The following is a 27933-nucleotide window of genomic DNA, read 5'->3' as shown; positions in this document are numbered from 1 at the left end:
CGGTAAACTTGGTGCTAATCTACATGTAGGTTCAATGGACTCGCAACAATCTTTGCCACAAGTGTCTGAAACTGTTGTGACCTCTGAAGCAGAAGATAACCAAGTTCGATCAGCATCGTATACAGAGAGTTCAAGTATAAATGAACATGTGCCTTCAATAGATACATATTCTGAACAGTCTCAGAATGAAACGAGTAATTTAAACATTGGCAGCGATGGTACTCTGAACATTAAACAAGAGTGTAGTACTGATTCCGAGACAGACTTAAAGATCACAGGCATGGAGCTGCCTCAAAGTGGTTTTATACAAGATGAAAGCTTGCCAGATGGGATGTCTACCATGTTAGATAATAGCAAGGATATGAGCTATGAAACTAGTGTTGCGATGGGAACAAGTGATCTCCAGTCAAAACATAGTAAGTTATTTGTGTTTTCTATACTCCCTCCCAGAAGGAAAGCATTTAGTCACCACATAGGTTTTTTTTTTCCTTCTATAGCAAGGGTCTTCCCCAAAGAAATTTTTTTATAGTCATTCAGTTTTCCTCAAAAATTGAATTTACATCAAGTTTTTTCTTCCCCTTTTGCAAATATACCGTTAAATTTCTTCTGTGGCTATAAACAATTGGGAGAACAGCCACCTAAGTAAATTAATATATCCAAATGTTAGTTTGGTGGTCTGTCACACTCTTGTCAGGAGAATAACTATTTCTATTTCTATTTAAACTTCACACAACCATAGAGGTCATAAAAAGATAGTGCAATGTCCAAGAATCATAACTCCATCATGCTTAATTTATTTATTATCTCCCTTAAGTTGAAAATGATTGTTAGGAGTATAACTTCTCAGTTCTGATCTAAACTATCAGTGATGTCTCATTTAAATGACATACATTTGTAGAGACTAGAGAGAGGAAGTGCTGTGACAAAGAAACAAAACTCGTCATTGCTTATTATGTTGATTATCTCACTTTATATTATTAAATTATGATTGTGAAAGATATTGATCAAAACTTCACACAGTAATAGATATTTGGAAAAGAAAGTGCAGTGCCAAAGAATCCTTACTATATTAATATATCCCATGTTTTTACATCACCTAGATAATGTTATGCCTAGCTGTTATGTATTTTTATGCCCCCTCCATATAATGGCCGGGGCATATAGTGTTACCCTGTTCCGTCCTTTCGTCATTCCTTCCTTACATCCTTCTGTCATTCCATCATCATCAGTTTCCATTCATTATCTTAGGAAGGGTTGCACACATTCAACTCAAATTTGACATATGGATATGTCATGAGAAAATACAGGTCAATTTCAAATTTGGTCATGGTTCAATGATTTTTGGCAGAGTTATGCCCCTTTTACTTTGAAAATAATATGAAATTTTCAGTTTCCGTTCATTATCTCCCAAAAGGTATTACACATTCAACTCAAATTTGACATATGGATATGTCATGAAAAAATACAGGGCAAGTTCAAATTTGGCCATGGTTCCATGATTCTTGGCAGAGTTATGCCCCTTTTACTTTGAAAATAATATAAAATTTTCAGTTACCGTTGATTATCTCCCCAACAGTATTACACATTCAACTCAAATTTGACATGTGATACTTCAAAGGAATGCACAGGTCAAGATCAAATTTGGTCATGGTTCAATGATTTTTGGCAGAGTTATGCCCTTTAACTTTGAAAATAATATGAAATTTTCAGTTTCCATTCATTAATCTCCCCCAACAGTTGTACATATTCAACTCAAATAAAAGATATAGATATCTCAGAAGAATGCATTGGTCAATTTCCAATTTGGTCATGGTTTGATGATAGCTGACAGAGTTATCCCTCTTAAACTTTGAAAAAAAATCAGAAATTTTAAGTTTCAGTTCATTATCTTCCCAATGGTTGTACACATTCAACTCAAATTTGACATATAGATACATCTTAGGAATAAGCAGTTCAAGTTTGAATTTGGTCGTGGTTCAATGATTTTGCACAAAGTTACATGTTGAATGTTGGAAAAATTTTGAATTTTCAGTTTCATCACTCATACTTTTGTGGATATGTATGTAGACATTAATTTGGCTAGAAATATGCAATATGCAATTTACAAAAGGTTAACACTGAAAAGTTTCAGTGTCTGGAAAAAAATAATTTGTGCAAACAATTTTGGAACTAAATATTATAACATCTGAAGTTTTGGCTGCATGCAGGGGCATCCGTGGCATGACGACACATTTCTAGTTTTGTTCTGCAATATTTCTGGGTGGAGCTTACTTGTATGCAGCATTCTCCTTCTATCAATCTTTCACATGTTGCATCACTCTTGCATATCATTTCTCATAGCACTTTCATTTATTGCTTGATTTATCAAATATTTAGTTTGTGTTGAAACCTATCATGAACCTATATCTTTAGGAAGCCAACCATCAGTGGATTTTAAAGAGGCCTTCAGTTTTTTGTGTCGCCTTGAAAAAGGGTACGTGTAGGGGTTACTTGGTGGCGGTGTCGGCGCTGTTGTCGGTGTCCGGGCCCTTAAGCTTGTCCGGATCATAAGTCAGTCATTTAAAGTCGGATTGACTTCAGACTTGGTATGCATGCTTCTTATAATGACCAAAAGTGCAGTGCACAAGAACCAGTACTCTGCACTTCTTGATTTTTGAGTTATTGCCTTTTGTTAATTTTCATACTTTATTTTTGTCCGAGCTATTTCTCCTAATGTATAAAAGCTATAGACTTGAAACTTCATAGGATGTTAGATCTCATTAAGAAGAAGTGCAGTGCTCAAGAACTAGTACTCTGTATTCTTTATTTTTTGAGTTATTGCCCTTTGTTTATTTTCATACTTTATTTTTGTCCAGGCCATTTCTCATAAATTGTAAAAGCAGTAGACTTGAAACTTCATAGGATGATAGATCTTATTGAAAAGAAGTGCAGTGCACAGAAACTGAGCACTGCTTTGAGTATGGAACAGAATTAGTGCATTTATTCCATCTTGCTTTATGATATTGGGACTTACATTATGCTTGCTTCTATACTTCTTTATGACAATGAAAACCTGCGTTTTGCTGAATTCAATCATGCCTTATTATTACTGAATGCACTTTCATGTAATTGCAACCTTATGTGTTCCCTACTAAACCATCAAACTCACATATTTTAATATGCGATATGTTTAATTGCATCTTTTATAAAGATCAACGTATTATGTTTGGTGTTTAAGATAACATTCTTTGCTTGTTCTTGATATAACTATATGTCACATGGTTAGTTTCTGTCAGTACCTTTAATTTGTCTTATATTGTCGACATTATGTCACAATAAATTATTAATTTTGATCAATAATTGGCGAATTTGATGTGTCTTAGCATTCATATGCTTCAATATATTCACTGATTACAAATATAATGCAATATAGGATCACTGCGCATCGACAACGAAGATGACAACGATAGCGATATTATAGTCGCATGTGACAGTACGCACTAAGCAGTTGGCAGTAAGCATAATGCGAGTTGCAATAATTTGTGTTCGTATTATGACAGCAGGTGTCGCTTTATCGGTACATTCCGTTATTTTCCGGATGATCCCGTATTTTGGCACGTGGAGTAAAACAAAGTTACGTCCCCTTTATACAGGGGCGTATACAGAACAGTGTTAGTTGGAGACTGACATGTAAAGGGAAAATTTACTGGAAAACAAGAGAACGCGATGCGACAGACGAAAAGTGCGTGTTTTTGAAGATTCCGCCAGCATGTGAAAAAAAATATTATAGATTTCTCTTATAACTCATCCTACAAGTGGCAACTCACCTCTTATATAATTGTTTACATTTCTTTTTGAGCGTGTGTGACAGTCGTATATGAGCAATAGTGAAATTGAATTTTAAGATATACTATGCTCAAACTTACGGTGGCACAAAGGTGACATTTGTGTGTTTTTATTTATCTCATGCGTACGAGATACTATGTCGTGGCCACGGGTTACTAAGTCGTGACCACGAGATAGTTAAGTCGTGGGAACGAGATACTATATTGTGGCCACGAGTTACTTAGTCGTGGCCACGAGTTACTTAGATAAATAAGTCGTGGGAACGAGATGACTAAGTCGTGGCCACGAGAGGAATAAGTCATTGGAACAAGTTACTATGTCGTGGCCACGAGAAAGTTTAGTGGTGGCCACGAGAAAGTTAAGTCGTGCGAACGAGATAAATAACCAATCAAATTACACTATTTATATGAATTTTCCTAACAAGGATGCCCCTACTTCTCCTGTCTGTAAAAGTAATAAATAAGTCGTGGGAACGAGATGACTAAGTCGTGGCCACGAGAGGAATAAGTTGTTGGAACAAGTTACTATGTCGTGGCCACGAGAAAGTTTAGTGGTGGCCACGAGAAAGTTAAGTCGTGCGAACGAGATAAATAACCAATCAAATTACACTATTTATATGAATTTTCCTAACAAGGATGCCCCTACTTCTCCTGTCTGTAAAAGTACCATTCATACAAGTTATTGATTGGTCAAAGATTTAGCGTCATTGTGACCCTGATTTCTGACCAAATTGCCTAAAAATTATTAGATGTCATCTACTGATCTTTTTAGGTTATATAAACTACAGCTTATTCTTTCTAAATCATTCATCAGACAATGATTTTACATGAAGTGTCATGTTTGTCTGACCCGTGACCTCAAACATCCTTATAGGATATCTACTGTCCATGGGCAATGTCCCTACCCAATAAAATAAACCAGGACTAAGTCCCTCTCAAATGTTAACAGGCCGTTGTACGTACAAAATGACCAATTCTATCATAGAATTATTCCAACAAAGGGCTATAACTAAGTCAAAATTAATGTATGGTTTATGGGCCTGATGATCCTTAAGACATGTATCAAGTTCAAAGTGAACACTTCAGTATTTTCAAAAAATTAATGTTGCACGTAAATCTTTAAACAGAAATTTTCTAAGTTTAAGTTATTGATTGGTCAAAGATTTAGCGTCATTGTGACCCTGATTTCTGACCAAATTGCCTAAAAATTATTAGATGTCATCTACTGATCTTTTTAGGTTATACAAACTACAGCTTATTCTTTCTAAATCATTCATCAGACAATGATTTTACATGAAGTGTCATGTTTGTCTGACCCGTGACCTCAAACATCCTTATAGGATATCTACTGTCCATGGGCAATGTCCCTACCCAATAAAATAAACCAGGACTAAGTCCCTCTCAAATGTTAACAGGCCGTTGTACGTACAAAATGACCAATTCTATCATAGAATTATTCCAACAAAGGGCTATAACTAAGTCAAAATTAATGTATGGTTTATGGGCCTGATGATCCTTAAGACATGTATCAAGTTCAAAGTGAACACTTCAGTATTTTCAAAAAATTAATGTTGCACGTAAATCTTTAAACAGAAATTTTCTAAGTTTAGAAAATCATGGTGTAATCTGATTTAATTATTTCGTCTGCACGACACAGTTATATCTCGTTCCCACGACTTAAACGATCTAGTAACTCGTGGCCACGACTTAGTACTAGGGCTGTGCATTGCCATTTTTTTGTCACGATACATATCACGATACTTGCATTTCCAAACGATGCGATTCACGATATGTATTGCATACTTGGATAAAATGCGATGCATATTGCGATTCTTATGTCTCGATGCAATACGTATCACAACATTGACTTTCAGACTTTATCTATATAAAAAACTTGGTCATTTGTTCACAGCATAATTCCGAATGTAATATAAAACTATTACAATAACAAAAAAAAACTCTACAACTTGTTATTATAGCTTATATTCAAGTTTTGATCTTTCAACAATTTATATTACTTATTACTTTAGGATTTTTACTTTTTACTTAAGAATTAAAGGCATTTTTCATTATACCATAACTATTAGTGTATTGCGATACTTTCCCGCTATATCGATGCATCGGGTGGTGAAATATCTATTGCATCCTGATATATTGGAATTTATAAATTCATTACGATGCATTCATCGAGGACAGGGCAGATCGCGATGTATCGATGCACCGTTACACCTCTACTTAGTACAGTACAAACTTGATTTTTTTCTGTAAAATAAGATAAATATAATTTGGCTTCACACAAATATTGTGCTTTTCAATCCTATACACTGTAAGTGGGCAGTATTGAATATACATTCGTAAATGTATAGTGTTATTACAAAAAAAAATATATGGAAGTTTCTTTTAAAAAGACAGACACAACTTTACTTGACCCGTAATAAGGAAAGCAGATTCCTATACATTATGTGTATGTGTTTTTATTTAAATAAAACATATTTAGTAAGAATTTTATAGATTTCAATAAATTTCTGTGATAATAATATGTTACTGAAGATGTGCATAGTATATCATTAACACAAATGTATGCGATGTGGTGGTGTGTGCGGGATGTCTGATCTATAATCAGACACACATATGCCCAACATTTGAGCGCGTCACGACAAAACCAACATAATGGTTTGCGACAACATGGATCCAGACCAGCCTGCGCGTCCGCACAGTCTGATCAGGATCCATGCTGTTCGCTTTCCAACTCTTTTACAAGTAGAGAAACTGGTAGCAAACAGCCTGGATCCTGATCAGACTGCGCGGACGCGCAGGCTGGTCTGAATCCATGCTGGTCTGTTGGTTTTGTCGTGACGCGGCTCATTTGTAATTGACTATGCACATGCTACAAAAATAAACAACTTCCTTCTTCCTTATTATACATGTATATTTAATGTGTTACATACTATTCGCCCACTATTAGTCTCTGAGACATTTATTAAGTTAAAAGGCCAATAATTTTTGCTTTTTTAATGTCCAAGTCTTTAGATAAACCTTCGCAGTACCTAGGCAGGTGCTAGACAAACTGGATGACAGCATAATATGTTTTGGTAAGGGAGTACACTAAGAAGACTATTGCATGAAACTGACACGTATATATTCCACGTATATTTGGGGGTAGGTGCAGCCCTTAAGCCAGGGCCTGATCCGCCACTGTGTATGTGTAACTGCCCCATTGCATCACTTTTTACGAGCATATTTTTTCTATTAGACTGTTATACATATATAAAATTATATTGCATAATCCTTTACTACTTGTATTTATATTCTTTCAACTGCAATGTATGTATTAAACACTTTAGTACGTATTTATATATACATGTACGCAGTATCTATACGGAAAATTCCGATGATAGGCGAATCGTGGAAAAAATTCCGTTGACATCGATAACAGAGTTCTCGCCCCTTAACAGTTCACAAATCGCTAGACATAGTTTTAATTGTTTATCATAATGTAAGATGATCAACATTATCCACAAAGCCTCAGACACCGAGCTTTATTAAGCATAAACACTGCATAATGGATATAAGCGAAAGCTAATAGTAATCACGCAATGCGAGCTATAAGTCATATTTTTAAAAAATCCATCAGGGAACATTAAATAGTTAATTTTAAATGACTTATACATAAAAGTAATACAAAAAAACTAAACCATAAATGGTTTGTATAGAGCACGAAGAAACGGTAGCTTATGCATAAAGGTATATGACGTTAACATTTTAGTATTCCAAATGGCTTGTTCCACTTTATTAGTTATCACTCAATGAAAGAATTGGTGACTACGAAATGTTTGAATGAAATAACGAAAAATGGAAACCAGCATAATGCAAAGTTTAAATATCATAAAGCAAGATGGAATCAAGCATAATGCAAGTTCTAATGTCATGTAGCAAGATAGAATTAAGCATAATGCAAGTTCCAATGTCATCAAGCAAGATGGAATCAAGCATAATGCAAGTTCCAATGTCATCAAGCAAGATGGAATTAAGCATAATGCAAGTTCCAATGTCATCAAGCAAGATAGAATAAATGCATTAATTCTGTTCCATATTTGAGCTATTGCCCTTTGTTAATTTTCATATTTCATTTTTGTCCTGGCCATTTCTCCAAAAATATATTGTTCACAAGGCGACACATCCGACTCAAGGAGTTCTAGTTGTAAAGGTTAAATATGTTATTTTAAATTTAGAATAAATCATTTCATGTCAAATAAAAAAAATTAAGGGGAAAATGAAATTTGCCGTTGATGAGTTAGATAAACAAATATAAGGAACTTACCGATCAATACACATGTACCTCTAATCTATCCGATCGCTCTCTATATGTAACATAGAAAAGCACCTATAAATAGCTCTTTTGGCACTGTTTTGAAGTAGGCCTAACAGTGATATGATGCACTTTTCTAAAATAAATTTACTGAAATACTAAGTTTGAAACAACACAGAATTGTTTTTTCAACAAAAATTAAAAGGCAATTTGAATTTAAAGGCAATGGAAGCTGAAGGCTTCTTTAAGCTGACATAGCCATAAAGAAAATGGGAAGCAGTCATTGTCTTACATTCATGTTGCATGCTTTTTCTTGTTTTGCATACTAATTTTGTTTTTTTGTTTGTTGTTAGATTGTTTGTTTAGTTCTCTTATACTAGTAATCAAAGTATTACTGTATTGTATGTAGTTTAATTGTTTCAAAAGTCATTTTATTACACCAAAAAAAAAAAAATTCAAAAATATACAAATTTATTTTAGTTTGATTGTGTTGAAAACTATAAGCTTATTGAAATGCTCTCATATACTTTCCTGAAACCAACCAGTACTAAGCAATGCATGCTTAAATGTAAAGTTTCTTGGTCAAGGAGGCAATTAAAAGCCTGCCTCTGACGAGGTTTGAACCCACACTGCCAACATTTCTAAAATAACTAGTCCCAGGTGTAAACCACTCATCCTAGCTGCCACACTTAGTCCGTAGTTAATGAAGATTGCAGGCATTTTACAGGGGTGATTTTTTTGCATAAAAACTGTTGAATGTAATGAAGCCTTTTTGAAGTTTATCTTGAAAAGTGTTTGAGTAGTGCAGAAATCATGATCACAATTAGTAGAAAAATACTGCTTTTTATGCCAATTTTTACATTATTCATCCATTATTGTATATAAGTCAATGTGAATACAGTATTTAGTATGGTGCTCCAACACTTTTTTAATCTCACACATTTGAAAATTGCCTCTTGTAAAAGTGTTAACTTTTTATGTAGTGAAATTGCATGTAACTGTGGAAAATTGCTTGTCGATAGATAATTGTTTGTAATGCCGGGAAAATTGCTTGTGACCTGGCATATTGCTTGTTAACCGGGAAAATTGCAGATTGCGTGTAACCTTAAAAATTGCTTGTAAACAGGAAAATTGCTTGTGGCAATATACAGAAACTCAATGCTAATGTATTGTAAATTTGAAAAAATGCTTGTGACAGAAAATTGCTTTTAACTATGGAAAATATACAGAATAAATGCTTGTACAATATAATAAAGGTAACTTGGAAAATTGCTTGGAAAATAGAAAAGTGCTTTTACAATATTACTGCATAAATTTTGCTTGTAATTTTGCTTGTAATTACTATAAAGGAAATTTACTTGTTCATGCGCTAAGGCGGCTTACTAGTATTGCTGAACTTATTATAACAGGAATTTTTTGGTAACCATGATAACTTCAACAAGATCATTGATGTGTATATGTGTAAAGTGAAACTTTGCTTTAAGTGCTTGTAACTTTTGGGTAAACTTGACTTCTTGTACCCAACTCAGGAATTGAAAATGATTAGCCTTTATCACATAGTAATTTAAAAGAGCATGACCTGCAGCTGGCAACAAATGAACTATAACCATTGGCTCTGTATATTACACCTGAAGTCATAGACCTCATGTATTTTAAAGACTCAAATTTGTAAGCAATGGGTTTTATTAAGGACTTTTAGAGTTTTTAACAAGGGCAACATTGTCGCAAAATACGCCTGTCATAAAAGCTTTTGACTGAGATGCGGGCATTACAGATATGCATTCTGGCCAATATCCAAAAATATATGGATATTTCATCATCTCTAGGGACGTTGACCTTGCAAATATTAACCTAAATTACATATGTCACACTTGTAATCATGATAGTTATCATTAGTGTTACAATCCATCAATGAAAGATGACTAATTGGTCCGCATTCACAAACTTTGACCTCTCTATGTGACCTTGACTTTGGTACTAGGTACCTGAAATATGTACGCAATAAGCCTCACAATGGTGAACATTTGTGCCAAGTTACATTAAAATCCCCTGATATATGTAGAAGTTCGGCTCTGAACAAGCATTTTTCAATAAACCCTAAGTGGGACCTTAACCTTTAACCTAGAGACTTGGTTCATGCACTTGACACTGCTTCTCAAAGTGGTGAACATTTCTATGAAGTTTCATTAGAATCCCACCATGCGTGGAGGAGAAATGCTCTGGATAAAATTTCTATATTTTATCATATTTAGTGACCTTGACCTTGCATACATTAACCTAAATTACATGTTTCACACCAGTAGTTATGGTAATGACCATTTTTGTTTCAATCCCCCAATAAATGATTACTAAATGGTCTGAATACACATTTTCATATTTACATCTGAACTTTGACCCCATGAGTGACATTAACCTTGGCCATATGGACCTAAATTTTGCACGTGACACTTTGCCTCACAATGGTGACCATATGTGCCATGTTATTTTGAAATTCCTCTATGCATGTAGAAGTTTTGCGGATGACAAGCCTTTTTAGCTCCGCATTTTTGCCTCAATCATTATCAAACTTGGTCAGGATGCTTATCTAGTTGATAGCTCAGATGCGTTCGAACATGGGTCATCTCGGATGAAAAACTATGTCACAAGAGCTAAAAATAGAAAAACCTTGTTAAAAATCTAGAGGTCACATTTTTGCCTCAATCATCATCAAAGATGGTCAGGATGCTTTTAAAGGTGATAGCTTGGATGAGTTCGAACATGGGTCATCTTGGATGAAAAACTAGGTCACCGGAGCTTAAAATAGAAAAACCTTGTTAACACTCTAGCGGTCACATTTTTGCCTCAATCATCATCAAACTTGGTCAGGATGCTTGTCTAGGTGATAGCTCGGATGAGTTGGAACATGAGTCATCTCGGATGAAAAACAAGGTCACCGGAGCTAAAAATAGAAAAACCTTGTTAACACTTTAGCGGTCACATTTTTGCCTCAATCATCATCAAACTTAATCAAGATGCTTGTCTAGGTGATAGCTTGGATGAGTTCGAACATGGGTCATCTCGGATGAAAATCTAGGTCACCGGAGCTATAAATAGAAAAACCTTATTAACACTCTAGCAGTCACATTTTTGCCTCAATCATCATCAAACATGGTCAGGATGCTTGTTTAGGTGATAGCTTGGATGAGTTCGAACATGGGTCATCTCGGATTAAAAACTAGGTCACAGGGTTTAAAAATAGAAAAACCTTGTTAACACTCTAGCGGTCACATTTTTGCCCCAATCATCATCAAACTTGGTCAGGATGCTTGTCTAGGTGATAGCTTGGATGAGTTCGAACATGGGTCATCTTGGATGAAAAACTAGGCCACAGGAGCTAAAAATAGAAAAATCTTGTTAACACTCTAGCGGTCACATTTTTGACACAAGTGTCATCAAACTTGATCAGGATGCTTGTCTAGGTACTTGCTCGGATTAGTTCGAACATGGGTCATCTCGGATGAAAAACTAGGTCACAGGAGCTAAAAATAGAAAAATCTTGTTAACACTCTAGTGGCCACAATTTTGACTCAATTGTCATCAAACTTGGTCAGAAAACTTGTCTAGGTACTTGCTCGGATTAGTTTGAACATGGGTCATCTCGGATGAAACACTAGGTCACAGGAGCTAAAAATAGAAAAATATTGTTAACACTCTAGTGGCTACTGTTTTGATCCAAATATCCTGTTAATTGGTCTGAAAGTTTGTTTTGATGATTTCTAAGTAAAGTTCCAACATGGGTCATCTCGGATGAAAAACTAGGTCACACCGCCTAAATATGGAAAAACCTTGTTAACACTGTAGTGGTCACATTTTTGACTCACCTGTCATGAAACTTGGTCAGAATGCTTATCTAGGTCATTGTCCGGATGACTTTGATTGGTCAGGTGAGCGATCTAGGGCCATCATGGCCCTCTTGTTTAATGACCTCTAAGTGTGACCTTGACCTTTGACCAAGAGACCTGGTTCATGCACATGACACTGTTTCTCATAGTGTTGAACATTTCTATGAAGTTTTATTAGAATCCATCCATATGTGTAGGAGATATGCTCTGGACAAAATTTCTATATTTTATCATTTTTAGTGACATTGACTATCATATTTAATGACCTTGACCTTGCATATAATAACCTAAATTACATGTTTCACATCAGTAGTCATGATAATGACCATTTGTGTTTCTATCCCTCAAGAAATGATGACTAAATGGTCCGAATACACCATATTTCTATCTGAACTTTGACCCCTGTGGGTGACCTTGACCTTGGTCAAAGGGACTTATTTGATGCGACACACCGCCTCATAATGGTGAACATTTGTGTCAAGTTACATTGGAATCCCTGTATGCATGTAGAAGTTTTGCTCCGGAAATGACCTCTAAGTGTGACATTGACCTTTGACCAATAGACCTTGTTCATGCCAGCGACACCGCTTCTCATAGTTGTGAAAATTTCTATGAAGTAACATTAAAATTCCTCCATGTGTGTAGGGGATATGCTCTGGACAAAAATCGGACGACGCCAGCCCAGCAGCCCACCCGCCCGTAAGGGGAAAATGTATAATACAACCTGTTTAAAAACGGGCGTGCACAAAGGAGGAAAAACATTTAAACACTTCATCTTTTGTTAATGACAATTAAGTGTTATTCAAAATCATGAAAATTAAAGGCACATAATGCCTTAGAAACAATTTTTAGCTCACCTGTCACAAAGTGACAGGGTGAGCTTTTGTGATCGCTTTTCGTCCGGCGTCCGTCCGTCCGTCCGTCCGGCGTCCGGCGTCCGTCCGTAAACTTTTGCTTTAAAAGACATCTCCTCATAAACCACTGAGCCAATTTCATCCAAACTTCACAGGAATGTTCCTTTGGTGGTCACCTTTAAAAATTGTTCAAAGAATTTAATTCCATGCAGAACTCTGGTTGCCATGGCAACCGAAAGAAAAATCTTTAAATATCTTCTTTTAAACAACCCTAAGAGTTAGAGCTTAGATATTTGGCATGAAACATCTTCTAATGAGTGTCTACCAAGTTTGTTCAAATAAAAGCCCTGGGGTCAAAATTGGCCCCGCCCCGGGGGGTCATTAATTTTCCCTATATGCATATAGTAAAAACTTAAAAAATCTTCTTTTAAAGAACTGTAAGAGCTAGAGCTAAGATATTTGGCATGGAACATCTTCTAGTGAATGTCTACCAAGTTTGTTCAAATAAAAGCCCTGGGGTCAAAATTGGCCCCGCCCCAGGGGGTCATTGATTTTCCCTATATGCATATAGTAAACACTTAAAAAATCTTCTTTTAAAGAACTGTAAGAGCTAGAGCTTAGATATTTGGCATGAAACATCTTCTAGTGAATGTCTACCAAGTTTGTTCAAATAAAAGCCCTGGGGTCAAAATTGGCCCCGCCCCAGGGGGTCATTGATTTTCCCTTTATGCATAAATTAAAAAATTAAAAAATCTTCTTTTAAAGAACCCAAAGAGCTAGAGCTTAGATATTTGGCATGAAACATCTTCTAGTGAATGTCTACCAAGTTTGTTCAAATAAAAGCCCTGGGGTCAAAATTGGCCCCACCCTGGGGGGTAATTGATTTTCCCTATATGCATATAGTAAAATCTTAAAAAATCTTCTTTTAAAGAACCGTAAGAGCTAGAGCTTAGATATTTGGCATAAAACATCTTCTAGTAAATGTCTACCAAGTTTGTTCAAATAAAAGCCATGGGGTCAAAATTGGCCCCGCCCCAGGGTGTCATTGATTTTCCCTATATGCATATAGTAAAAACTTAAAAAATCTTCTTTTAAAGAACTGTAAGAGCTAGAGCTTAGATATTTGGCATGAAACATCTTCTGGTGAATGTCTACCAAGTTTGTTCAAATAAAAGCCCTGGGGTCCAAATTGGCCCCGCCCCAGGGGGTCATTGATTTTCCCTATATGCATAAAGTAAAAACTTTAAAAATCTTCTTTTAAAGAACTGTAAGAGCTAGAGCTAAGATATTTGGCATGAAACATCTTCTAGTGAATGTCTACCAAGTTTGTTCAAATAAAAGCCCTGGGGTCAAAATTGGCCCCGCCCGGGGGGTCATTGATTTTCCCTATATGCATATAGTAAAAACTTAAAAAATCTTCTTTTAAAGAATCGTAAGAGCTAGAGCTTAGATATTTGGCATGAAACATCTTCTAGTGAATGTCTACCAAGTTTGTTCAAATAAAAGCCCTGGGGTCAAAATTGGCCCCGCCCCAGGGGGTCATTGATATTCCTTATATGCATATAGTAAAAACTTATAAAATCTTCTTTTAAAGAACCCAAAGAGCTAGAGCTAAGATATTTAGCATGAGACATGTTCTAATGGGTGTCTCCCAAGTTTATTCAAATAAAAGCCCTGGGGTCAAAACTGGCCCGCCCCGGGGGTCATTGATTTTCCTTATATACATAGCAAAAACTTAAAAATCTTCTTTGAAAAAAACCAAATAACTAGAGTTTAGATATGAAGCATGAAACATCTTTAAGTAAATATCTACAAAGTTTGTTCAAATGAAAGCCCAGGGGTCAAAACTGGCCCTGCCCGAGGGGTGTCATTGTTTTTAACTATATGTGTATAGTAAAAACTTAAAAAAATCTTCTTTTAAAAAACCCAATGAGCTAGAACTTAGATGTTTTGCATGAAACAACTTCCTATGGGTGTTTACCAAGTCTGTTCAAATAAACAAATAAAAGCCCTTGGGTAAAAATTGGGCCGGGGGGGGGGGGCTATATACAGGTGAGCGACCTCAGGGCCATCATGGCCCTCTTGTTTATACGACCGTTTGAAAAACGTTCAATTTTTGTCCGGATCATATCTCCTACACGCATGGAAGAATTTTAATGAAACTTTTTAGAAATGTTAAACACTTTGATAAGCTGTGTTGCGCGCACAAACAAGGTCTCTAGGTCAAAGTTCAAGGTCACACCTAGAGGTTATTGAAAAACGCTTGTCCGGAGCAAAATTTCTACATGCATACAGGGATTTTAATATTACTTTGCACAAATGTTCACCATTGTGAGGCAGTGTTGCGTGCAAAATTATGAGGCAGAGTGTTGTGTGCAAAATTTAGGTCCCGTCATCAAGGTCAAGGTCACATAGGGGTTAAAGGTCAGATAAAGGTATGAAAATGTGTATACACTGTATAGTCATCATTTATTAGGGGATTGAAATACAGATGGTCATAATCATGACTAGTCATAATCATGACTACTTGTGTGAAAACGTGTGATTAATGGTAATATATAAAAGGTCAAATTCACTAAAGATGATAGTCAAGGTCACTAAAGATGATAAAATATAGAGATTTTGTCCAGCGCATATCTCCTACACATATGGAGGGATATAATGAAACTTCATACAAATGATCCACACTGTGAGAAGCAGTGTCATGCGTATGAGCTAGGTCTACAGGTCAAAGTCACACTTAGGGGTCATTGTAAAAGGCTTGTCCGGAGCAAAACGTCTACATGCATTGAGAGATTTCAATATAACTCTGCACAAATGTTCACCATTGTGAGGCGGAGTGTAGCTTGCAAAATTTAGGTCCCTGTGACAAAGGTCAGGGTCACACATAGGGGTCATAATTCAAATAAAAATATGAAAATGTGTATATTTGGTCCATTTAGTTATCATTTATTGAGGAATTGAAACACAAACGGTGATTTTCAAAACTACTGGTATGTAACATGTAATTTAGGTTAATATATATGCAAGGTCAATGTCACTAAATATGATAAAAGATAGAAACTTTGTCTAGAGCATATCTTCTCCATGCATGGTGGGATTATAATGAAACTTCATAGAGATGTTCACCACTATGAGAAACAGTGTCACGTGCATACACCAGGTCTCTAGGTTAAAGGTTAAGGTCACACTTAGAGTTCATTAAAAATGCTTGTTCAGAGCCGAACTTCTACATACATCAGGGGATTTTAATGTAACTTGGCACAAATGTTCACCATTGTGAGGCTTATTGTGCACATAATCCAGGTCCCTGCTACCACAGTCAAGGTCACATAGACAGGTCAAAGTTTGTGTACGGGGATCATTTAGTCATCATTTATTGATGGATTGTAACACAAATGATAACTATCATGATTACAAGTGTGACACATGTAATTTAGGTTAATATTTGCAAGGTGAAGGTCACTAGAGATGATAAAATAACCAGATATTTTCCTGAAATTGCCCAGAGCATATCTCTTATATGCATATTTATAATGCCCACATCTCTGTCAAAAGCTTTTGTGACTGGCGCATTTTGCGACAATATTGCCCTTGTTTTTCCTTGCATAGAAATGGCAAATGACCCAAAATGTGTATATAAGTGTTTAAGAGCATATCAAATGCTTATAACTTGAAGAAATTAGTACTGAAAGTGAAATTATTTGCCATAAAAGAAGCCAAATGTAAACATGGTAGTATTTTGTCTTCAAATACAAAATACTAATTAAACTGCTATAATTGTTGTTCTAAATGCCAAAAAGCAACAGAAACAAAAGATAGTTCTGGTAATTGGCCATTGAGTAACATTTTAGAAACTATTTAACATACAAAACACCACGAGTAAAGATATTTTAAGAACTAAAAATAAAAGCATTTCTGGGGGAATAATAGGCCTTTAAATTTCTTTGCAAAATTATGTAACAAATCTTGAAATAGAATAAGCCTTGCAACAACTTTAATCTTGTATACAAATTTAGCATTTTGGCTTCATGCAGAATACATGTTTGTATGTGAATATTTAAGTATTAAAGTGACTCCACTGACGTTTTTGACATGACGGGACTTCAAATAATTTTTCGAGATAAATGTTCCATTTGATGTAGGTCTAGACCAATAACTTGTGTGCCAAATTTCAGATAATTTTTTCACTCCGTTTTTTTTTCCAAAATGATTATTCAAACTGTGAAAAATGATCAAAAACAATAATAATAATAGAAAAAGAATCGACAGTGTTGCAATACTTTTCACTCAAATTTGGCTAAAATAGCACAAAAACATGATTTTCAATATATTTTCAATATATTCTGAGTATATTTCTTTAATATCTTTTGCATATCTGTCTGTTTTAAGTGCCTCAGAATATATTTCTTTAATATCTTTTGCATATCTGTCTGTTTTAAGTGCCTTAGTTGATCTATGCAGGAAAATCAAATTTTATGTAATTAGGCATTTAGGCTTTTGGACCTCAGTGGAGTTCCTTTTAAGCTACACCTATTGAAATTTAGGTAGAAAATAAAGGCTGATGAAAAATGTCATACCTATTGTAAAAACAGTTTTCCTTTTCTTTACTGTTGTCAGGAATGCCAAAGAAAAACTACCTTACAAACACTTTACCACTCATGCAATCAGCGTTTAGTGATACTCAAACGGGTGGTTACGGGGACCAGTCCTTCAAAAGATACAAACCTGTCTCTAGATTGACGGAGGAGGAAAAACAGAGGCGGAGAGAGATGGACAGAGAGAGGCAGCGAAGACATAGGGAGCGAATAAAGGCCATCAATTTCATGTTCCAAAATTAGTCTGTGAAAGTTTTTGATAATCATTTTGATGCCAAAAATGAAAACGTGTTCAGATTGGCCAACTTTCTGTCATATATTCAATTTTTAATGAAACAGCCTTTGCCTTCAGTGATTAAATAAAATTTGAAAAGAATACTTAAAACTTTCTGTTACACCAAAAGTTGAGGTCAGGCATTAAATTCTGTGTCATATTTATACATTTATGGAAAGGAATGGCCTGTGAATTTAATGATAATGCTGGGAAACTGTAGACTGTGTTACAGTTTTTGTGATACCAGTGCGAGGAATTGTGGACTGTGTTTTTGTGGATTCATATGGACATACCAGCAGATGGTGAATCCTGAACGAAAAATTATGAACTGTTTTTTGTGTGAATTCATCTGGATTTCAGTGCAGGTTGGATACTGCATCAGAAATTATGAACTGTTTTTGTGTGAATTCACGTGGATACGAGTACATGGTGCATTAACCAACAATTGTTACGATAATTCATATGGATAATTCTGTCAAATTCGAGCAGTGTGCATAACATACATGAACCTATTTTACGACGGCTTTAAAATATTAAAGGGGAAAAATTACACAAAGTTAAGATCTGTAACAGCATGAAGATATGAACTGACAAAAAGCTGTACTTAGCAAAATTATTTGCCTGACAACAGTATTGAATTAGACAATATTTATGTAACATTAGAAGGAGTCAGTTACATTGTTAATCTAAATAAACAAATGTCTACAATTTATAATTGAAAGCTGAAATTAAAAAGCATTTATTATAGTACATCTTAGAGGAATTTCACTGAGGTCAAAAAACTTAAAAGCATCAAAACTGATATTTCTTACACAGATCAGCTGGTCACTTAAAAAGGAAAGATATGCAAAAGATATTAAAAAAATATTATACATATGAAATTGTGCCTTTCTTGTGTACCAACGCTTTTCAATTTTGGGTCATTTTGCACAATTAGAATAATAATTATTCTGGAAAAAAACGGAGTGAGCAGAATCATCTGAAATTTTAAACATGAAATGGAATATTATCTGGAAAAAGTTCTTTGCAGACTCATTATATCAAATTAAAAAAAAAATATTACTTGAATCTTGAATGTTTCTACCTTTCTTAAAATCGAAGTACATATTCCCCAAATTTGATTTTCTAGAAATATTTTGGCTCATCTGGAGGCATGCAGCTTTAAGGGATATGATTACATTTTATTCTTTCAACGGTAATTGCCAATTAAATATTGTGTTAATTATGTATGGATATGCTTTTTTCACTACATAATTAAAATTTTATGCTTTGTTTTGCATGAATTCTATAAAAAATAAAAAGAATAAACTTCAAAACTGTAGTCTACCTTTGCATTTTCTACATTTGCATTTTCTTCATGAAATTTCTCGTTTACTTGAGTCAGCACTTACTTTACTAAGGTAAACATTCTGTAATCCAAAAACGAGTGTTCAAATAGGACAAAACCTTAAGTTACTTAGTGGTCTATGCATTTAAATGATTTCAATATCAAATTATTGAAATGTAGGAAAAGCTTATAGTATAAATGCCAGTCAGAGACTTCACATTCAGTGCTACTTTCTACCAGTGATAGGCTTCTAACATGCTTTAGAGCGGCCTTCAGCTTTTCTAAAGGTAACTATGTTATTTTTAGAAAAATCGTTTCGTATAATTGTCAAATCAAAAGAATTAAGATGGAAAATGAAATTTGCCGTTGATAAAATACATAGACAAGAATAAAGAAACCCTGTCAATACCTCTAATATACCGGTCTGCTTTCTATATTTAAAATTCATTTCGTGGTCTCATATTTTAAGAAACAAATGCTGCTGACTTTTTTGAAGAAGGCTAAGAACAGTGATATGATGCACTTTTCCAAGATAAAATTATTGAAATACTTAATTTGAAACAACCTAGAATTGTTTTTCCTACAGAAAATAAAAACTGAAGGCCTCTTTTAAATCCATCAGTAAAACATTATTAAACAGTCAATTGCTTGTCTCTTCTGAAGAACAAAAAATATTGATTGTTGAAGCATAAAATACCTTTATGCTCACTATACTCAAAACCAATAGGTCTTTGATATTATTACTGTAGCTTGCATAGTTTTACAGTGATGCTCCCCGAATAGGTTTTGGACACAGAAAAGTTTACCTTTTGTAGTTTCAGAGTTATGGTCCAGACAAAGTTCAAAGTGCAATAATTCCAAGCTTAAACAAGACAGAGTTTTTGTTCTTTGCACTGCACTTCTACTCAATGAGATCTATCTACCGACTTAATTTCTTGATATTGATACCCTCTTGTAGTTTCACAGTAATGTCACGCACAAAGATCAAAGTGAAAAAGAATGGACAAAGGACAATTACTCCAAAAATAGGCAAGGCAAAGTCACGGATCATTTTCACTGCTCATCTACCCAATGAGATCTATCTACCTGCAAAGTTTTTAGTTGATATCTCTTACGGTTTCAGAGTAATATCCCAGACAAAGATCAAAATGTAAAAATGAACAAAAGGCAAAAACTCCATAATTAGGCAAGGCAATGTCACGGTTCTGTTTCACTGCTGATCTACCCAATGAGATCTATCAACCTTCAAAGTTTTATGATGATATATCTTAAAGTTTTAGAGTTATATCAAGTTCAAAGTGTAAAACTGGTTTCCTTAAACCAGTTGTTTTTAATGTTGGTTTGTAAAGATCAGTGCTTTTTCGGAACACAAATGTTGTGTGAAGTTAAAAGTTATTTTCTTCCAAATGTTCCAGATCAAAGCCGCCAGGAACGTAAAAATCAAAATATTTAAATTAATACCCCGAAGTCGCTGTGGCTCAAAGTAAACTTTACAGCAAAGATTGGCTTTTAAGCTTTGTCAAAACAACACAGGGGAACAGCCATCGATGCTACCATCCAATGCACATATTGCATCGGTACCACTCAACTTTTGAAAAAAAATCACTTTTTTTGTTAAATATTGTAAGTGCACTTTTTCCAAATTTTTATACTTCACATCAGCAGATGCCACGTGCCTTGTGGAAGCTGTAAAAGGTTGTCCCGTTCTAAACTCTAGTGTCGTTATATTTTTCTAGTCCTTCGGGGTTATTGATTCCAGCATTTTAAGTGTTGAAAAATGAGTACTGTTCAAGCCGTTGCTAAGCGATGTGAGCGATATTGCAATTTTTCATTATCCCTCATGTACAGACTCGATCAAACCGAGTCTGCAATTTTGTAGTTATTTTGTTGTAGTAAACGCTTCTTGTGTTCACAAATCTCTAGATTATTTTTACCATTCCAGCGGAAATTACAAAATTCCTGATTTTGTGTGTCCAAATTTGCATGTACAGTTTACATTTAAAATTTCTTACAGAAGAAGAAGTCCGTACGTTACCAGCTGAAAGACCTCGGCACCATCACACTTCTTACTGGACAGATGAAAGTAATACACAATACAAACAGATGGAGAAGGATCTAACGTGTATATACTGCTCAAAAGTTTTAAGTAATCTGGCCAATTTGAAACGTCATTTAAGAATACATGAAGGAATTTATCCGTACCAGTGTCAGTTTTGTGACAAGAAGTTTTCAGACGCTAGTAACGCCAAGAAACACGGTATTATTCACTATTTGGAGAAACAACAGACATAACAAATAGATAGTTTAGCTCAGTAATGACAATATCGAAAGATTATTTTAGAAATTGTGGTTCTTATTTTTGTACTTTTTAAGCGATTAGAACTTATCGTATGCAGTATCATGCTATGAAAATAAAAGAGGCATTTTGATCGGACCAATTTATCAAACTACTTGATGATATCAAATAATTCTACAATTACGCTTAATGTTATGAAATATATCGGCTGCAACAGATGATAACAAATTTACACTTTCTATTATTAGCGTAAGGTAAAATCACTCGACGTCTGATATTTATCTTAGAACGTTTATCCCCATAAAAAATATTTTTATTAGCCGGCCTGAGCACAACCAGTTTCCCTAATATTTTTTTCAAGTTAAATTTGATTTTGAAGAAGTAGGTGCAAGAATAGCTTTATAATACAGTTTGTAATATGGTGGTTCGGAGACCTTGTAAATTTTGTATGATCAGGTTTGGTTCCCTTCTACACTACACTAATGAGTACGATATCAAAGTTTGACTTGGAATGACTAAGAATGTGACCCATACTTCTGTATTTAATAATTAATTTATAACATTTTCGAGATGTTCTTAGGTCATCGTGTCCCTCTTTGTATAACAAATTTACATCGTCGAATATTTCCGTTATCAAAGTATGTACATGTCGCCCATATCTTCAACAATTACCCACCCTCTCCCAGTCATATGTGTAAGTGATCGAATTTTAATATGAAATGTGTGAGATAAATAAATTTAAAAAATGTTTGTTTATTGTCAATAAAGACATTCAAAGTATTGAGTTTTAAAGTATTGAGGTTTGTCTCGTTATGTTAGATTACATGACATTAGTAAATGTTACGTAAAGTTTTTGCCTTATTTCAGTATTAATGGCTCACTATGCACCTCTTTCCAGTGTCTGAATTCATTTCCTCTTGGTATTGCTTTTTTGTATCACTTCTTCCTTTTCTTATTAAGACGAACATATATAGAACATACGAAAATGAATATGTAAAGAATGCACGTCGTAACTCCTGCAACAAACACACAACAGAATATTGAGTGTGATTGGATAGAAAAAGAGACAACGTGTTCCTGGTTATCTTCGATTTCTTTCTGTCCGTCTTTTTCGTGACGTGGGACAATTTCTTTCAAAAACATATTCTCTGAAAGCGATGACTGAATTTGTATCAAACTTGCCATGAATGATTCTTATGTGATCCACTACAAACGTTGTTGAAATGGTTCCTGTTAGTTTAACGAGAGCTCCAAAAAAAGAGGGGGTTTCGAAAATGCAAAGTTCAAAAGTATCTTGTCTGAAATTACAAGACTTTTAAAATTGACATTTGATGTGTAATATCATCAAGTATTAATCTACAAAAAAGTAAGTAAATAGATAAATAAACAAACGTCTTTTGGAACATCATTGGCCTTATCCTGACGTACATGGATTTTGCTAGTGTTTTTATAGTGAAACGTCAAAAATCTTCTCTGAAACTTTAAGGACTGCAGCTTTAATACTTGGTGTGGAGAGTGTCATGACCAGTAAATGACCCCTATGAAGTCAATAAATGGTGAAAATCACGATGACATTGACTAAGATAATCTCGTCTGAACAATAACTATAGCACGATATGACCTATAATTTAAAGATTATAGTATGGAAGTTGGTCATGACTAGTTGATGACTCCTGTGGGTATTTAGGTCAATTGTTCAACAGCCCCCAATACCTTGACCACTTAAAGCTTATCTTTTTAATAATGCTTTAGCTTACAGTCGTTAGAAAAAGATGGTCCTTCTTGATTTTTATGCCCCCGCCATATAATGGCTGGGGCATATAGTGTTACTCTGTTCCGTCATTCTGTCATTCCGTCATCATCAGTTTTCGTTCATTATCTTAGTAACGGTTGCACACATTCAACTCAAATTTTGCATATGGATATGGCATGAGAAAATACAGGTCAAGTTCGAATTTGGTCATGGTTCCATGATTTTTGGTAGAGTTATGCCCCTTTTACTTAAACTAATATGAAATTTTCAGTTTCCGTTCGTTATCTCCCCAACGGTATTACACATTCAACTCAAACTTCAAATTTGGATAGGTCATAAGAAAATACAGGTCAAGTTCGGATTAAGTTCGAATTTGGTCATGGTTTAATGATTTTTGGCAGAGTTATGCCCTTTAACTTTGAAAATAATATGAAATTTCAGTTTCCATTCATTATCTCCCAAACGGTATTACACATTCAACTCAAAACTTGCCATATGGATATGGCATGAGAAAATACAGGTCAAGTTCGAATTTAGTCATGGTTCCATGATTTTTGGTAGAGTTATGCCCCTTTTACTTTGAAAATATTATGAAATTTTCAGTTTCCGTTCATTATTTCCCCAACGGTATTTCACATTCAACTCAAATTTGAAATATTGATACGTTAAAAGAACGCGCAGACCACGTTTGAATTTGGTCATGGTTCAATGATTTTTGGCAGAGTTACGTCCCTTTAACTTTGAAAATAATATGAAATTTTCAGTTTCCGTTCATTATCTCCCCAACGGTATTACACATTCAACACAAACTTGACATATGCATATGTCATGAGAAAATACGGATCAAGCTCGAATTTTGTCATGGTTTAATGATTTTTTTTGGCAGAGTTATGCCCCTTTTACTTTAAAAAAATATGAAATTTTCAGTTTCCGTTCATTATCTCCCCAACGGTATTACACATTCAACTCAAACTTCACATATGGATACGTCAAATGAATAAGCAGGTCAAGTTTGAATTTGGTCATGTTTTAATGATTTTTGGCAGAGTAATGCTCCTTTAACTTTGAAAATAATATGAAATTTTCAGTTTCCGTTCATTATCTCCCCAACGGTATATATTCAATTCAAATTTGACATATGGATACGTTAAAAGAACGCGCAGGCCAAGTTTGAATTTAGTCATGGTTCTATGATTTCTTTGCAGAGTAATGCCCCTTTTATATGGATATGTCAAAACAATGCGCAGGTCAACTTCGAATTTTGTCATGGTTTGATGATTATTGGCAGAGCAATGCCCCTTTAACTTTGAAAAAAGAGGAAATTTTCAGTTCACATTCAATATCTCCCCAACAGTTGTACATATTCAACTCAAATTAAAGATATGTCATAAGAATGCATTTGTCAATTTCGAATTTAGTCATGGTTTGATGATAGCTGACAGAGTTATCCCTCTTGAACTTTGAAAAAAAAATCTTAAGTTTCCGTTCATTTTCTCCCCAATGGTTGTACACATTCAACTCAAATTTGACATAGAGATACATCTTAGGAATAAGCAGTGCAAGTTTGAATTTGGTCGTGGTTCAATGATTTTGAACAAAGTTATCTTTCTTGAATTTTCAGTTACAGCACTCATACTTTTGTGGAAATGTATGTAGCCATTCATTTGGCTACAAATATGCAATATGCAATTTACAAAAGGTTAACACTGAATAGTTTCAGTGCCTTGAACTTTGTATAAAACTGGTTTGTGTTAACATTGAATAGTTTTAAGGGCTTTGAACTTAAATTGAAAAAAAAAAATTGTGCAAACAAATTTGGAACTAAATATTATAACATCTGAAATTTTGGTTGCATGCGGGGGCATCCGTGGCGTGACGACACATTTCTAGTTAGATCAAAGGTCAAGGTCATTGTTGCCTTGACTTAAGACAAGCCTAATACGGTAGCTACTTTGAGACCGGTTCTGTCCAATATATAAAGATTAAGATAGAGATAGGTCATGACAAGTAATTGACCCCTTTTGATTTTATGGTCGGTCGGTCAAAGGTTCCAATAGCCAAAAATAGTAAGGCTTGTCTGCCCGATACCTTCAAAACGCTGTGGCCTACATTTAGAATAATTGGTACGGAGGTTACTAGTTGATTACTCTTCGTGGACACTTGGTCTGGTCAAGGTGTCATTGCTTCGACCACCAAAAACTTATCTGTTTAATAGCTAGAGATCTATTTGGTCTGCAATCGTTCGATTTGCTGTAGAGATTTGTAAAGTCTAGTAAACGATCTTTATTGATTTTAAGGTTAAGGATCATAGTTACACTTGTCTTGACTTCTACAAGCCTGTCCGATTAATAACTGAGAACTCTTTGGTCTACCATTTTAATATTCGGTTTGGAAGTTGGTCATGACTAGTTTACGATTTTTAGGTCAGTCTGTCAAAGGTCAACGTCACCGTTTGTTCACCATTAAAAGTTGGCCTTTATAGTCCCTTTACACTTTGAAAATATATTGGATCTCGTTATATTAATTTACAGCATGTTACACCAATTCAATTCTGTACTCTGGTGACTTAAGGCCAAAACTTCCTTGTTTACTGTTACCAGTACTATGTAGATAGGTATTAGAGAAAAACATTTGTTTGATAAGACATGTTATCAGAGACAGTGACTAGATCTCACTCGCCCACGTTAGGCGCTTGATATCCAATTACATAAAAACAGTACCTCAACTAATAAAAATGATTATATTGAAATATGTTGTACTTACATTTTTATTAGTCGACTATCAGGGAAGTGCATGTTACAGAGAATTTACGTTACGTCAATCATGCTTTGTCTGAGGTAATCATCAACATTGCAGTGTATACATGTCTCTTCTGCTAGATTATTTCGTCTGCTACCTGTTTATTATTTCGATGCAATTAGATGATTTAAAAGGGTTCAAAGTGAACACAAATTGGAGGATTGAATAACACAAGTAAGATTTTTAATTATATTGAATTACTTTCGTATTTCTATGAAAAAGAGTGTAAAAAAGGTGAAACTTTGTTAAAAAAAACAGAGTATTTGAGAATATGAACTATTATTATATAATTGTTTGAACAGGAGCCAGAATTCGAAAATTTGTATGAGTTACTAAGCAAAACAGTAAAACTATTACATAGGTACTTCACACTATAGAAATTGTATTCAAGGAAGTAGTTAATGATTTGATGTGCATGATGTACTTTTGTTTTAATACCTTTATCCATATGAGTTCGGGAACGGGTCCGCAGGTTAAATTGCAGCACATATTTCGGATCCTGTAACGACTTTAAAAATAATTATCCTACATAGAAATATCTTTTCATATTAATCAGGTGTAACACGAATGGCTTAAAAATAGGCTGAACTTGACGCTTGTAAAAGTGTTTTTTATCTTGAAATTGTAAAAGTCTACTTTATTGATCAATTGTTATTTTTAGCTTATTTTATTCGGCATCGTACATGCTTTGAATACTAAAGCTTAAAAGGCCACTTTATAACGAGAAAACGGTGACTCAAAATAGTGTAACCTACATAAGCGCTAAACGCGTCTGCATCATATATAGCAAACTTAAAAGATAAATATTAATTTGAAACATTCACTCCAATAATCAAATGTTTTTGTTAGGTGGTGAAGCTTATATTTCGAGTCAGGGATTGTCATGAAAACCGAGAATGATTCAAATAAATTCAAATACTTTCTGATTTTATCTTTCCTTTTCAGGAACTGATTTTCGGACACATATTTTGAGACAAAATGTGGCAGCTTTGCTCATCTTTGCAAGCGATGTTGTGTTTAGTAAGCACTGTGCTGTTTTTCTGGGCTCTCTGGACTCAATTCGGGACAGACGATTACGCAATTCTTTGTGAAAAGTTATCGGAAGAAAACTCAATCGTCTATGTGATTTTACAACTTTTAAGTTCATTGTTCGAAGTGACTTGGACGCTTTTAAAATTAACGAGTATTTTGATGGAATATTGTGTAAACTGTGCTGTTTGCTTGCTGAACATGGTTTCAGAATTGTTATATCTTGTAAATAGGTAATAGATTAAAATTGTTAAGTCAACTTTGTACCCTATCGACCGTAAATCTACTTTATATTACGGATATTGAGTCGCCTAGTGCTTCCAACTTGTTATGCTCAGCATGATCAAAGCAGACGTTTTTTTATGCTGCTTAGCATATATATGCTTCTGCATAGTGACCGTTAAAAAGGTTTCGAAAAAAGAGAGAGGACATATTTATGAATTTTAATTCGTACCAGGGATTTGTTAAATTTCGTATATGTTAGTGTTCATTAGTAAGAATGTTAGAAATTGCAAAATTTAGGTTCTGAAATCAGTTTGTCTGGTAGGATTGCAGTATTTCAATGAATGGTAACGTATTTTCAGACTAGTAAATCGTTTTTCAATAAAAAGTAAGTTTAAACACTCCATTGTTCATTAGCATTTACCAAAATAAAGTGGTCGAAGGACTTCGCCGTTTTTAGCCGATTTAATTTTATTAGCTCATCTGTCACAAAGTGACAGGGTGAGCTTTTGTGATCGCTTTTCGTCCAGCGTCCGTCCGTCGTCCGTCCGTCCGTCGTCCGTCCGTAAACTTTTACTTTAATTGACATCTCCTCATAAACCACTAAGCCAATTTCATCCAAACTTCACAGGAATGTTCCTTTGGTGGTCACCTTTAAAAATTGTTCAAAGAATTTAATTCCATGCAGAACTCTGGTTGCCATGGCAACCAATAGAAAGAAAAAACTTTAAATATCTTCTTTTTAAAAAAAAACCATAAGAGCAAGA

The 27933-nt window shown here is 34.6% G+C and overlaps 1 protein-coding gene and 1 long non-coding RNA gene across 3 annotated transcripts; both read left to right on the top strand.

Moving 5' to 3' along the window:
- LOC132736954 (PR domain zinc finger protein 1-like) lies at positions 1 to 22111 on the top strand. Of its 2 annotated transcripts, none has more exons than XM_060724167.1 (2): positions 1 to 416; positions 21082 to 22111. In XM_060724167.1, the coding sequence occupies exons 1-2, from the start codon at positions 35 to 37 to the stop codon at positions 21357 to 21359; spliced, it is 660 nt and encodes a 219-aa protein (XP_060580150.1). In that variant the 5' UTR covers positions 1 to 34; the 3' UTR covers positions 21360 to 22111. The 2 variants fall into 2 exon arrangements, with proteins under 2 accessions (XP_060580150.1, XP_060580151.1); XM_060724168.1 differs by lacking the exon at positions 21082 to 22111 and adding an exon at positions 17489 to 18271.
- Positions 22112 to 25812: 3701 nt separating this feature from the next.
- On the top strand, positions 25813 to 27564 carry LOC132736953 (uncharacterized). Its single transcript, XR_009626653.1, has 2 exons — positions 25813 to 26089; positions 26861 to 27564. It is a non-coding gene; the product is annotated as an uncharacterized LOC132736953 (long non-coding RNA).
- Positions 27565 to 27933: the final 369 nt, after the last annotated feature.

Source organism: Ruditapes philippinarum, unplaced genomic scaffold (genome assembly GCF_026571515.1).
Source record: "Ruditapes philippinarum isolate M1 unplaced genomic scaffold, ASM2657151v2 ctg1920_1_1_1_1, whole genome shotgun sequence".
NCBI classification, from domain to species: Eukaryota; Metazoa; Mollusca; class Bivalvia; order Venerida; family Veneridae; genus Ruditapes; species Ruditapes philippinarum.
The sequence above is the reverse complement of the archived record's forward strand: the minus strand, read 5'-3'. Positions and strand labels throughout refer to the sequence as shown.

What these genes read in the sequence shown, in the direction of transcription:
- LOC132736954 (XM_060724167.1), top strand. Translation starts at nt 35, where the DNA reads ATGGACTCGCAACAATCTTTGCCACAAGTGTCTGAAACTGTTGTGACC. An exon ending in TGATCTCCAGTCAAAACATA is followed by an intron (nt 417 to 21,081) that starts GTAAGTTATTTG and finishes AATTTCTTACAG; the next exon opens with AAGAAGAAGTCCGTACGTTA.